The sequence below is a fragment of the Acomys minous genome, assembly GCF_964271855.1.
Source record: "Acomys minous genome assembly, chromosome: 14".
Classification (NCBI taxonomy): domain Eukaryota; kingdom Metazoa; phylum Chordata; class Mammalia; order Rodentia; family Muridae; genus Acomys; species Acomys minous.
This window is the reverse complement of record NC_140496.1, coordinates 32,504,482-32,518,558: the sequence shown is the minus strand read 5'-3', so window position 1 is coordinate 32,518,558 and position 14,077 is coordinate 32,504,482. Positions and strand designations below refer to the sequence as shown.

The 14,077-nt window shown below is 46.3% G+C and overlaps 1 protein-coding gene across 1 annotated transcript in view; it reads right to left on the bottom strand.

Annotated features, from left to right (window-relative positions):
• The window catches only part of AMFR (autocrine motility factor receptor), a 38,219-nt gene extending 30,940 nt beyond the window's left edge, over window positions 1-7,279 (bottom strand). Inside the window, exons 1-2 of the mRNA XM_084757117.1 lie at window positions 6,831-7,279; window positions 224-316 (exon numbers count right to left, since the gene is read on the bottom strand). Coding sequence (XP_084613243.1) covers window positions 224-316; window positions 6,831-7,085 — 348 coding nt within the window. The 5' untranslated portion in view covers window positions 7,086-7,279. The remainder of the gene's footprint in view (window positions 1-223; window positions 317-6,830) is intronic.
• Between the last annotated feature and the right edge of the window lie 6,798 nt (window positions 7,280-14,077).

Here is a 14,077-nt window from a genome sequence, read left to right as displayed (position 1 = left end):
TGAGTGAATTCACACCCATATGTGTGCATACGCAACACATGCACAAGCAGGTGGGAATGCGCATGCATGAAAACATGCAAACACACACACACACACACACACAAAACTAAAAAGTGAATCTGGATAAAGTACACCCAGTTCTTTGTAGTATTCATGGGAGTTTTCTATATGCCTGAAATAGAATAGGATTTTTAAATTTCTTTACAAGAATCTGTTCGCTTACCTGTCTCTCACTCACTCGAAGAGGGCCAAACACAATACACTGGATAAGCTTAGCCACCAACATCAAAACACAGCAAGCAGTATTCACCAGAACCTGTACGCAAATCAAAGAAAGGAAGTTTAGTTCTGGTGAAACACAGATATGGTGTAAAGTTTCCTATGAGGAATCAGGCCATCCTTCCCAAGGACAGTGCAGACTAAGTGCTAGGGAAGCTGAAGGGGGTGGGGGATGGGACACGGGAAGGAGGCGCACCAGCTTCACAGCTCATTGACTCAGACCCTGGCCCAGTGGGTACCCTAAGGAGCTCTTTGCTCTCTCTGTAAAACTGTATATAGCAAGCTGGTCATGACGGCACACAGCTGTGATCCACACACTGGAAAGGCTAGGGCAGGAGGACTGGAGCCCAGTGCAGACACTGTCTCAATAAATGCATAAGTAGTCCCAAATTTACTTCATCCCTTCATTCCCACATGAACTGTTAGACAGCTGTCAGAGAACTGGCCTGAAAGTCATCATGAGCAGTAAAATCCAGAACTCAAATATGCTGCCCTGACCAGTGGGGGAGGAGAAGTCGCCAAAGACATCAAGTAGTGGAAGGATCCGCTGGGACACCAGAGTCAAAAGCAAAGGCTTCCTCCACATTTGCTGAGAAAACGTTCTTCCTTAAAATAATTTAAAAATAGATATTCTCAGCCCTAAACAGTATCTTTCCCTTACTTTGGTTGTTGTTTTGAGATAGAGTCTCATGGAGCCCAGACTGGCCTTGAACTCCTTACTCTCCTGTCTCCAGCTCCTAGGCACTAGGGATTGTAAGCACATGTCACTGTGCTCTTCTGGTCTCCCCTCTACATTTTTGTTCTGTTTTGGTTTGTTTGTTTGTTTGTTTTGGGTTTTTTCAAGACAAGTTTTCTCTGTGTAGCCTTGGCTGCTCTGGACTGGCTTTGTAGTCGAGGCTGGCCTCGAACTCACAGAGATGCATCTGCCTCCGCCTCCCTGAGTGCTGGGATTACAGGCGTGTGTTCCAACCTATCTCGCGTCTCCTCTACCTGGGCCCAATTCCCAATATTTATGTGGTGTCTGACAACTGCCAGTCTCACAGCCAACACCTTCCACTGTATGCACGTACACACACATGCAGGTAAAATACCCAGATACTTAAAATAAAAGTAAAAGTTTGAAATTTTTTTCACTCAGGGAGGCAGAGGCAGGCAGATCTCTGCGAGTTTGAGGAAAGAAAGTCCTGGACAGCACAGCCAAGGCTACACAGAGAAACCCTGTCTTGAAAAACAAAACAAAAACAATTTTTTTTTAAAGAACCTGACAATATTCACTTCTAAGGTGCTGAAGTAGACCTGTAAAAAGTGCACTTCCCTTTTATTTTGCCACTCAGTCAAAACCTCACTCATATAAATTAGAAGGAATGTCACACAAAACCACAACGCTCTTAACAAATCTATCTTCGCCATGCAAAAAGGGAATTTTAACAATCAACTAAAGGCCCCCAGCTTACTTCAACACATTTTGTTGTTGTTGTTGTTGTTTTAGACAGGGTTTCTCTGTGTAGCCTTGGCTGTCCTGGACTCACTTTGTAGACCAGGCTGGCCTTGAACTCACAGAGATCCACCTGCCTCTGTCTCCCTAGAACTGGGATTACAGGCGTGCACCACTGCGCCCAGCCTGGTTTACAGATCATCATTTGAGTTTAAAATCACGAGTGTAGGGCATTTAGTAAGCACTCAAGGAATGAGGAGACGGGAGAAAGATGAAGATCCTCACCCTGAACACAAGCTTACAGTTTATCATTACTTCTCTATCCCAAACAGCACCATTGTGATGGAGTTTTACTACTTTCAGTTAAGCTTTCTTAAGTTTTGTATTTAAAAAATTATGTATAAAAAGTTTCATTGGGGGGGGGGGGGCTGGAGAGATGGCTCAGTGGTTAAGAGTAGTGACTGCTCATCCAAACGTCTTAAGTTCAATTCCCAGCAGCCACATGGTGGCTCACAACCATCTCTAATGTGACCTGATGCCCTCTTCTATCTGATGTTCTCTTCTGTCATGCAGACATACATTCAATAGAGTGCTTATGTACATAAATAAATAAATCTTGAAAAAAAAAGTTTCACTGGGCGTAGTAGATCATGCCTTTAATCCCAGCACTTGGGAGGCAGAGGCAGGCGGATCACTGCAAGTTCGAAGCCAGCCTGGTCTACAAAGCCAAGGATAGCCAAGGCTACACAGCGAAAACCTGTTTTGAAAAAAAAAAAGTTTCTTTGAGGGGCTGGAAGATGGCTCAGCAGTTAAGAACATTTCTTGCTCTATAACAACCAAGTAGTAGTTTACAACCACTTAAGTTCAGCTTTAGGGATCCAACACCCTCTTCTGGTCTCCACAGGCATCAGTACACACACACACACACACACACACACACACACACACACACACACACAGAGTCTTCTTTAAATCTTTTTTTTGAAAAGTTCAACTTATGTTCTCTCCTACCTCCAAGAGCAAAAGTCTCTCACAATTCCATCACTCATAGATAAACATGTCTATTTTAATTGAAATGGAAGATTTGAAAATTATCATGTTTCCTGGCAGTGGTGGCACATGCCTTTATACCCAGCACTTGGGAGGCAGAGGCAGAGGCTGTTTGAGACTAGCCTGGTCTGTAGAGCAGGTTCCAGAATAGTCAAGACTATACAGAGAACCCATGTCTAGAAAGAAAAACAAAAAACAAAAACAAAAACAAAACAAACAAAAAAACCCCACTGAAATTTAGCATGTCTAAGAAGAAAAATCAGAGCTTGGAAAAAATATCTGGAGCTATGCGTGGTGACAGACCTATAATCCTAGCTACGTGAGAGTCTGAAGCAAGAGGGCTGCAAGTTCAAGCCCAGCCTGGGTTGCTTAACCAGACTCTGTCTCAAAGAAAAGAGAAAGGGAGGAGGGAAAGGAAGAGAACTGAGAGGAAAAAGCAAGCACATAGCCACTGAAGGGGAAACTGTCTTTAAAAAGAAATAACCTTTCCAAGAAAACCAAAGCAACAAAGGATTGGAAGAACTAAGTTTATTTTAAGGCTCTATATAGTGCTTTATTAGAACATTCTAATGATTATTAACTATGAACTATTCTAAATCTAGTGACAGGGGAAAGGTGTTGGGGCTGGAGCGATGCTGCAGCGATTAAAAGCACCTGTTGTTCTCGCAGAGGCCGCGCTTGCTTCCCAGCACCCAAATGGTGGTTCACGGCCATGCAGCGCTCCGCGTCCAGAGAATCCACTGCCTTCTGACTTCCAAAGGCACCAGGCATGCATGTGGTACATTTAAATATGTAGGCAAGACACTCATACCCATAAAATAAATCTTAAGAGAAAAGCCTTAACCTTACAATACACACAGTAACTTCTCAGTCTCCTCTTAAATTATAAATATTGAGCCAAGCATGGTGGCGCAGGCCTACCACCTCTCACTGGGGAGACTGACAGACAGTAGGTGGCAGCCAGACTTGTTCTCCAAAACCAGACTAGAGAAAGAAACAAAATAAGACAAGCTTTACGTGCCCAAAGGAACCTAACTGGAGCATTCCTCCTTTACAGTAAATCCCGAATCGGCTCCCTCCGTGTACCTGGACACACCTGCAGACCTCAACTCCAGAACTAAGAACCATGAAACCAAAGCTCGGTTGAGCAGGCCTGATCCGAGTGGCCACTTCCTTCATGAAAGACAGTAACAGCTACTTTAAAGTTTTATTTGCCCGATATAGCTTACTAATTTCTTTCCTAGGCAGAATCCAAACGCGCTAAAAGGGTTCGTTCAGGAGACCACTGTGTAACAGCAGTACAGAGCCGTGAGCGTGCACTGAAGGACAGGCAGGGGTGGAGCCACAGGAGCCCGGGAAGGGTATGTGATTGACAGGTCAAGGCAACTCTGGGTGAAGTTCTGAGAAGCATCCGGATCAGGAAGAGAATAAAAATCAGGTCCAGGCATAAAACAGAAAGAGCATGTTCACAGGTATACACATGTAATCCATAGAAACGAACTGGGTAAAGGCCTGGAGACAATCTAGATGCTTCTCAGGCTCCCACTTAAAGCCAGCAGCCACTACAAGAAGCTGACAGTGGGAAGCAGGTGGCAGGGAGAGATTTACTTTCACTATTAATCACGTTTGTTTACTTTGACCTTTGAAATATGAACTTGTAGGAGCTGTCTTCTAAATTTTTAAACTTAGAACTAACCTGAAATTCCACCTACTTTCCTCTCTGCACGTGGCAGACGTGGCAGAGGAGTGACAAACCAAAGATGGCTGTCACAGGCCACAGTTAGCCTGAGCTCCACCCCTGCAGCGACAGAGCCCCAAAGGTTTCTCACCTCCTGCTGTCTCTCTGGGTCTCCCTCCTCGCTTTCACTCTCCCTACTAAAGTCTGAACTTTTGCCTGCTTCTAAGTCACCGCCCAGCCCAGGGATCACCCCGTCACCCACCACCCCTCCCCGCACAGCACTGAGCCATTTTTACTCCTGGATTCACTGCTTAGGACCCTTGTTTTCCAAGGCTGTTTCCACACCACCTGCTGACAGCCCTTCCCACCCACGCACTCCTCTCTCCTACCTCCAAACTCCGCTGGATTTTATGCGTGTATCTATTAGCACCTATCAGACTTTGCCTTATTTGCATATGAGTCACTTGAGGGTAGGGGGAAAGTGCTGTTGGCAGCTGTGGCTTCTAGAGTGCTGAAAATAGCATCTCTGAAAGGTTTTGAACTGAGTGTGCTAAATACCAAACCTCTACCAAACCTGTGTTCTACAAACGACAAGTTCTGGAGGCCAATAGAGGAAATAATAACTAGCAAGATTCGCAGCCGACAAAGGACCAGTTCTTGTCTATCTTGCTTGGCCTTAGCAGACAGTGTTTTTATTTTGGGGGGTGGGGGGTGGGGCTCAAGAAGCACTCATTTTGACAAAGGCTCACCAGAGTCACTCAATAATGTCTACCTGTGAGGCCGTAGGGGAAGTTTTTTTTGAGACTGCTTGAAGCATAGCTGTCAAAACACAAACTAAGAGCAATAAAGACCATCCACAGTGTGTATGAGAAAGATCTGGCAGCCACCATGCAACCAAAGGAGCATGCCAAAATGCCAGAGGAAATGGAAGAAAACCAAATGGAGCTCAACTGGGAAATAACGATTCAAAGGAGAAGAAGCGATCAAGTTGTACAAGGCAAGACTAGGAAGAAAAGGAACAATCCTCAGAAAAACCAAACGACCTTAGGTAATGTTTTATGAAGAGGTTTAACCTTGGAATTTGAACATGGATTTTGCAAGAAGAAACTAATGGGAAAAAAATCATTAAACAATACTATACCAATACAATAATGGTTTCTTTTGAAGGGCCTGTTATCTCAGACTTAAAACACTGTACTATAGTACAGTCTCCACATTTGTCAAAAGCACCCTGAACCATAATTCTAAGTTGTTTACTCTTTAACTCAAATGCAAAGAGATTTGAAATTAAACAGAGTGAGAACCGAATTCTTTCTCCTCTCCCTTCCTTGGTACAGAACAGTTCACCTTTACACGGGAGTAGAGAAATGGCAACATCACCCTTCATGTCCTTATATTTATCAACGGACCAAGAGGCTTAATCTATAGCCCACGGAGTTCACAAATCCCACTGCTTCCTGATGAAGCACAGTGGGAATAATTAAAACAAATGAGTTGCCTGTAGTTCTACAAACTTGGAATATTAACCCCTCAGTCATTTACAGCCTGCTCTAGGCGCCAAGCAAGAACTCGGAGGAGATAAGGTTCCAGAAGCCATTGTCAACCCAAGTGACGATTTCTAAGTCCTGGAACAACTTTTCATACTTCTGAGGGTTTTACGGAAGAGGAATTCAAGTAAGGCGACAGCAAAATTTTCTCAGCTCTGCCCAGCCTGAAATGATGTAACAAACGAAGCCAGCACTTTGTGCCATGTGAACGTTGCTTATCTCGCACGGGCAGACAAACTAGAAACCTTGTTTTAAAGCGGATCGCTAAACGGAGAGAAATCGAGTTCAAAGGAGGCGCTGCCACACGGATCAGAACACTTTTGCTGCCTTCAGTCAAAGGAAAACAAGTCACGAACCGTCAGGTAAAAAGAAACAGGACGCAGCTGGGTTTGCTTGCTTCGTTAAACAGCGACCGCGGCGGGTGATTCATTACCAAATAGCAACATTTCAAAGTTGTTCTGTGAACAGTACGACTGTCCTAACCCGTTCAAATGCTTAAAAATGCCCCCTTAACTCTCGGCCCTCTCCTCAGGGGGGAACCCGCCCACAACAGCGCCGAGCTGGACGCGACCTGCCCCGGCTCCCCACAGCCTCGGTCGCTGCCCTGGAGCCCACGGGCCTGGCCGCCCTTTCCCTCCGCGTCCTCCCCGAGCGGCCCCGCCACCTTCCCTCCGCCGCCCGCCACGCTCGCAGCAGCGCCGCTCGGCCTCCAGCCCCACGCGAGGGTCGGTCCCGGGGGTCAGGGCCCTGCCACGCCCCCGCCCCGCGAATAATGGGTGACATGGCGGCCCCCCGCCCGCCCGCACGCCCGCCCCCGCGCCCAGCCCGCAGCCTCGCTCACCCACACGAACAGGCTGTCCGACAGCAGGTACTGGGCCACGTCGCGGGCCCGGGGGCCGCCGGCGGCCAGGCGCGCCGGCGCGAGCGCCTCGGGCTGCAGCGGGGCCGTTAGCGGCTCCGGTTCGTCCGGCTCGGCCTCGGGCTGGCTGAGGGATCTGTAGGCGCTGATGATGGTGCCGAGTAAGGCCAGGCCGCTGAGGCCCGTGTAGGTGCGGAGGCTGGGCCACGGGAAGCGCTCGAGGAAGAGCAGCGGCATGGCGGCGGCGGCGGGCTCCGGCGCCCGAGGCTCCCCGCGTTGCGGCCAGGCGCCTGCGGCGGCCTCGCGAACGGCGACCACGGGCTCTGGCGTCGCTGCTGCCGCCGCCGCCGCCGCGCCGGGCCGGGCCGGGCCGCTCCTAGCTGCTCGCGCCGCTCCCGCTGCTGCCCCTGCCGGCGCGGAAGAGCCTCGGCGGACTCGGGGCGGGCCGCCTCCCCTAGCGGGACGCGGGCGGGACGGGCGCGGGGGCGCGGCCTTCGTCCCCCGCCCCCAGCGAGCGCGCCGCAGCCCAGCGGGCGCAGGACCGGGCCTGGGGCCCCGGGTCCCGGCCCCTTGCAGCATCCTTGGCGACCCTGGGCCCACTGATGCCACGGGCGCGCCCCAGCGGGGCTCTGGCGTGAGCCCGGCCCGTGGGCAATGACGGCGGGCCTGTGTGCGTGGCTAGGAGGCAGGGCGCGGTACCCAAGCCCCTAGCCGCTTGTCCCTTGTTCCTACCCGGCAGAGCAGGTGAATCCCCATCCCACCACCCTGTGGAATGAATACCAGCTTCTTTGGTGCCCTAAAAGGGGGACATGATGCTTAGGAAATAATAGAAGACTTGAGATAGACTTTTTTAAAAAACGGAGCTAATATAACAGGACATTAAAATATGTTCCCTCTTATGCTACAAGTGAGAATGTAAAATGGTGCTGAGCTTCTTGGAAAATGCCTGTTCCTAAAAGGTAAGAGTGACCATTTGACCTGGCAGTTAACATTACTGGTTAATGTTGAACACACGCGCGCGCGTACACACACACACACACACACACACACACACACACACACACACTCCTCCTACATAGAGATTGACAGCATTATTTCTAATAACTGGGGGGGGGATGGAACTACAATGGAATATAGCGTTTGAAAATAAAGTACGTATCCATGCTACAATATAAGCGAATGTTGAAGATATGCCACACACAGCTATCCAAATTCTATGCCATCCCACCGATAAGGCATGTAGAGCGGGGGAGAGGTGTGTGTGAGAGAGAGAGACCTAAGGAAGTGACAGGTTGGGGCTGGAGAGATGGCTCAGCCCTTAAGAGCACTGACTGTTCTTCGAGAGGTACCGAAGTCAACTCCCAGCAACCACACGGTGGCTCACAGCCATCTATGTGATCTAATGTGCACTGTATACGTAATAAATCTCTTTTTTTAAAAAAGTGGCAGGTTGGGTTCTAGTTTCCTGTCATGGCAAGAATGTTCTAAAATTGTTATTACACGAGCCAGGGTGTGGTGATGCACGCCTGTAATCCCAGCACTTGGGAGGCAGAGGCAGGTGGATGTCTGTGAGTTCCAGGCCATGCTGGCCTACAAAGCCAGTCGAGAACAGCCGAAGCTACACAGAGAAACCCTGTCTCAAAACAACAGCAGCAAACTGTTACAGAACTGTGACTGCATCATGACAATGAGTTGTACACTATAAACAGCGAGTGACAGCTCTATATGTGAATTATATAAAATAACACGGGGTACTGTGGGAAAGATTAAGCTTTGTCACAGGTGGAAGCAGTCTTGGCGGGCTTTACCCTTGGGTCACCCCATGAATACCTTGTGATAGACTGAGTGGAGCCTTCCTGGGCTTGGAATTTAGGAAGCAGACCTGGGAACCCCACTTTGGCTATTGTTTTCCTAATTGACTCTCATCGGGAGAAGGAGACCGCCCTTTCCAGGTGACTGAGGGAGGTGGGGAGGAGAGAACAACAAGTTGAGCCCGGGGCGAGAGAGCGTGGAGAGCAGCGACCAGGCCGGACCAGCACGCGGGCCAGAGAGACACCTAAGGACCCGTCCCGTGGAACGGATACCGGAAGGTTCACTCTTTTGTCCCTTTAACCTTTTTTCCTTCTTGTGTAAGCTAGTTGGGTTGTATAATAAAGTTTAATTGTTGAAAAACAGAGCCTACAGGGTACTCTCTTTAATCGTTCTATCCCAGAATGTATATAAATAGCTATTGAGTTTTCCTAATTTTCTAACAGGGATAAATTGTCTTTAAAGTATATTCCATGCCAGATATTTCTATAGATGTTTTATCTAAAAATTAATCACTCTTAAAAAACTCCTTAACGAAGGGGTTTCACAGCATCGGTTCCCTTTGGTTCTCCACCCCCACCCCCACCCCCACCCCGCCCCAGTCTCTTGCAAGATGGCTCAGTGGATAAAACATTGCTCCAAAGCCTGGCTACCTGAGTTTGATTCCTGTAACTCCCCCAAGTTATCCTCTGACTTCCATATCTGTGTCTCTCACACATGTAACGAAACGTAAAAAGAAAATGCCACCCCCTAACACTATTGCCCAGAGAATGGAAATCTTTATTCTGAAACGAGGATGGTAACTTTCCAGAGAAGTGTTCTACTACACAAGGTCAAATCTGAGTCACCAGGACTTCAAACCATATTCATTTGTGATTCACATTCAAAGCCACAAAACGGTATTATTGTATACCAAATTTGTGCTTTCATCTTGCTGATAATAGGAATGCCTTCTTTAACCTCAGAAGCTTGGGCTCCCTTCAGGGAGCATGAAATTAACTCAGCCCAGCTACATTTTAAAATAATGCAAACGATTTTGAGTGCTTTCTTTGTTTGTTTGTTTAACTAGTCATTATTCTATTCCTTTTCCCCTCAAGAAGGTACTTTGCACCTCACCCTTCCCTCCTGGACCTGCCTGTTTGAGGATGTTTTCATTCCGGCTGAGTTTGGCCTCTAGCTTGAGGCCATCTATTCTACTGCCTGAGCCTCCTGTTAGAATGCTAGAGGCCTGCAGGCAATGAGCATCCGCACTCAACAGATTGTCTCTCTCATCCCCCCCTCTCTCCCTCTCCTCTCTCTGCAGTACTGAAGGCTTCTTTTTTGAACTCCTAGGATTTCCGAGCTTGCCAAAGTACTACTAATACTGGTTTTAAGATTAGTATTACCCCACCCCCACCCGGCTAAACCCTTGTGTGTCTTTATATGTGTGTGCCTACATGAGTTTATCTGTCACACACGTGTGCAGGTGCCCACCAGGTTTCAGATCTTCTGAAAGGTACTGAGAATCAAATTTAGGTCTTCTGGAAGGGCAGAAAGTGAGTGCTCTGAACTGCTGAGCCAGGTGTCTAGCGGCCCCCTCTAAAGTCTTAGCCAGAAGCCCGATCCAAGCAGCTCATTGTTGGGGGATGGTGTGATGTATTTTGATGATAATTACTGTTTGTTGTCTGTGACCCACCTTTTGTTTAATAAAAAGCCGTCTCACCTGAGCAGGGCAAAGGAGATAGGTGGGGCTTGGAGAGAGAGGAATTCTGGGAAGAAGAAAGACTGCCACCAGGAAAAGGGGAGAGACCTGAAGTGAAGAAGGAAGGCCACCATGGGTTAGCTGGAGAAGCACATGGCCGCCGATGTGGATGGAGAATCCAGCCCAGATAAAGAACATTAACAAGTATTTGGGATTATGGATGGGAGGTAGCTTGATAGAAGTTATTAGAAACAGATGGCATGGCATTGAAACAGGGATCCCATGCCTGCCCCACTATGGGAGGCAATTTGGAGGATTGATAGCTGCCCTGCCCCAGGTTAACTAAGGCTACCTTAAAATATAAGAAGTGTCTGTGTCTTGATTGATTGCTAGCCGGGCCTACAGTTAATACATACTTGTAATCTTGAGGATGACATGTAGTTAACACAACTGCGTTGCATTTTAAGTATCCCAGTGTTACAGGCTCTAAATCCAATGGTGCCATCAACTGCAAACAACTGACTCTACTAAGAGCATGCTAAGGCACAAGAAAAAAGGGAAGCGGCAGGCAGGTGTGGTGGTGCACACCTTGAATCCCAGAATTTGGGAGGCAGGGGCAGGCAGATCTCTGAGTTCCAGGCCAGCTGATCTACAGAGTAAGTTCCAGGACTGGCAAGGCTACACAGAGAAACCCTGTCTCAAAAACATAAAGGGGGGGTAGTGGTGCACATGTACAGTCCAGACCATCAGGTCCTTGCCACTTTGCCAAACTGGCCCCCTACCCAATAGGCCCCTCCACAGGGAAGCACAATTCTGCAGAATCACTACTGGTACACAAATTTAGCAATCCCCCACCACACAGGACTATCCCAAACAATTAGTCACTCGGTTTTACATGTTTTTATTGAAATAACAGTGAAATAAAAATTTTAAAAAAGAACAATGACTAATTTAGCCAGATTTTTGCTTTACAAATATAAAAATACAACCACAACTCCAGTTTCTTTATACATTCCTATAAACAAACCAGAAAAGTTCTCAAAGCCACACAACTATAAATGATGCTTGTATACTGTACATGAACATAATAACCAGCTTTCTGTTTGGGGGAAACATGGATTGAACCCAGAGCTTTCTAGGCAAGCAATATACCACTGACAGCACCCCTAGCCAAGGCTTACGTGTCTGAACACATTGCTCTTTCAACAGAAGTGTAATTCCCGCATTTCCCCAATCTAGCCCTAGCCTTAATCCTCACTAAAATACAAAATACCTTTAGCTGGCTCACTCTTGATGTATTTGAGTTTTGTTAATTTTTTTCTCAAAATCGGCCTGAGTGTGTGTGTGTGTGAGAGAGAGAGAGAGAGAGAGAGAGAGAGAGAGAGAGAGAGAGAGAGAGAGAGAGTGTGTGTGTGTGAGTGAGAGTGAGTTAATAGGCAAATTTAATGGCTCCAGCTGAATTATAGCTTGTATTTAAACAGAGGGAAACTCAAGTGAGTCCAGTTTAACCCAAGTCAAGTGATTAAAAAAAAACAAAACAAAGCAAAACAAAAACCAAGTGGAATGTGTTGGAAAGTCCAATCGTAAGCTACAGAGGCTGACTATGCACCTTTACCACCATACCATAGAAAACTGAAAATTCTCTGCAACAGTCAGCAATCCACACACCATCCCCGATACTAGGAATTAGTAAAAAGAGTTTACATTTGAGGAGCTAATGGCACAAAGTATAAGTCACTGTCCTAAACCTGAATTCCAGAAAAGCAAGTTCGATGGACAAGACAGACCGACATCAAGACCAACTTAAGATGATGAAAGTATCTAGGGACAGACCATCCTGTAGGAACCACACGCGCTGGGAGATGATGACCACGAGCAGATTAACACTTCATGGGCCACTTTGCAGAATCAAGAGGGGCTGGAGACTTGCCTCAGTGGTTAAGAGCACTGGCAGCTCTTCCAAAGGACTGGCATTAGATTCCCAGCACTCACTTGGCAGCTCACAACCATGTCTAACTTCAGTCCCAGAGACCTGAAACCCTCTTCTTGTTTCCATAAACGCTGTACACACGTTACACAGATGCACATGCAGGCACGTACACCCATACCTATTTTTTTTTTAAAGAATACAAATTAATGTAGATTCTGTGCCATTTAAGTTCACTTTTTTTTTTGAGGTGGGTGTGTCTTGAGACGGTTTCTGTGTAGCCCTGGCTGTCTTGAAACTCACTGTGTAAACCAAGCTGGCCTCTAACTCTCTCTCTCCCAAATGATGGGATTAAAAGCATGCACCACAAGTGCTGGTAGTGTGCCTACTCTAAAAAAGAAAGATATCATCACTTCATCAGTTGCAATTTTTTTTTTTCAATTCTCTGAAAGGGTAGATAATCCTAAATGAATTTAAACAATTGAATAAACTTTTTCATTTTCTCCCTTTACTCATTCAAACATTTTCTAGGGCCACTTAGTTTGTATAGAGCATGTACTACTAGCATTAATGAGAAAATAATAATGCAAGAGGGCTTTCGTTTCTAAGAAACATTTAGTTTTAAAAAATGTCAGTTGGTCAAGGGCTTATTTTAAGACTTTTCAATGTTTAGTATATACATGCTTGGAACGACACTCTAAGACTTGTATTCTAAGGGTGATGTTACATATGACAAAGATCTTAACACCTGTGCTCTCTTTGAATACCTGAAAGAAAATATAACATCTAGACCCCTCTAATTCATCTCTGTTCATCAGGAAGCAAGAGTATTGGGATGCAACTGTAACTAACCAAAAAGCTTTACAACTTTGTGTTTATGGGATAGGAATTTTCTGTTTAAAACCAGTTGCCTTACATCCCAAAGTTATAACATCAGGTGCATTAAATCAAAGGTCTCAGAATATGAACGGCCGGCTCAAGCACTTAAGAGTTGGAAGTAACTTCTGGGTCAAAGCTTAAGTTAGAAGAGTGGATTAGACTCAGTCAGATGACTCTTAAGAACTGCTTTCTGATAGCAATCTCTGAATCACAGGTAGGAAGTTCACCTTGCCACCTTTCCAAAACAGCAAGGCTAACAGCTGAAACCACTGCAGCATCTCTCGAGTGCCCAATTGTGGAAGATGAGTGTAGTCAACCGAGCTCCATGTCTGCCCTCTACAGTCTAAAGGATTAGCTGGACTCTAACTAATATACCCATGTGAAATTGTTAATATCCTAACACAAACTATTGGGGCAAAACTCTTGGCTCCCAGGGAAAAAGAGTAGTCAAGGAACTAGTGGCTTTTCAGAGGACATCAGCTGTCACTGCTGGTCATGAAGACTAGTGCTTCTCACGAATGGACATGGTTAGTTGTTACCACACGACTCTAAAGAAACTTGAATGAGTTTCATCCCTCAGCCACTCTTGACCTGATTGTCGAAGCTAAACAGAATATACTGATAGACATTCGCTATTTCCCAAATATTCAAATATTGTGGCAGACACCATAAGTGTATGAGAACCAACTAAGCCTATTTCTACCTATTAAAAATTTACAACTTGCTAGATCTTGTAAGACTTTTCTTTCATTATGTTAAGCCTACAGCCAACCGGTCTGCAATAAAGCAACTATGCTGAGCATACGTAATTATACAACCAGCTAAGTCCTTTGTCTTTTTTCAGATTTTTATGAGTGTTTTGCCTACATTAAGTATATACACTACATGTATGCTTGGTGCCCAAAGCCAGCAGTGTCAGATCGTCTGGAACGT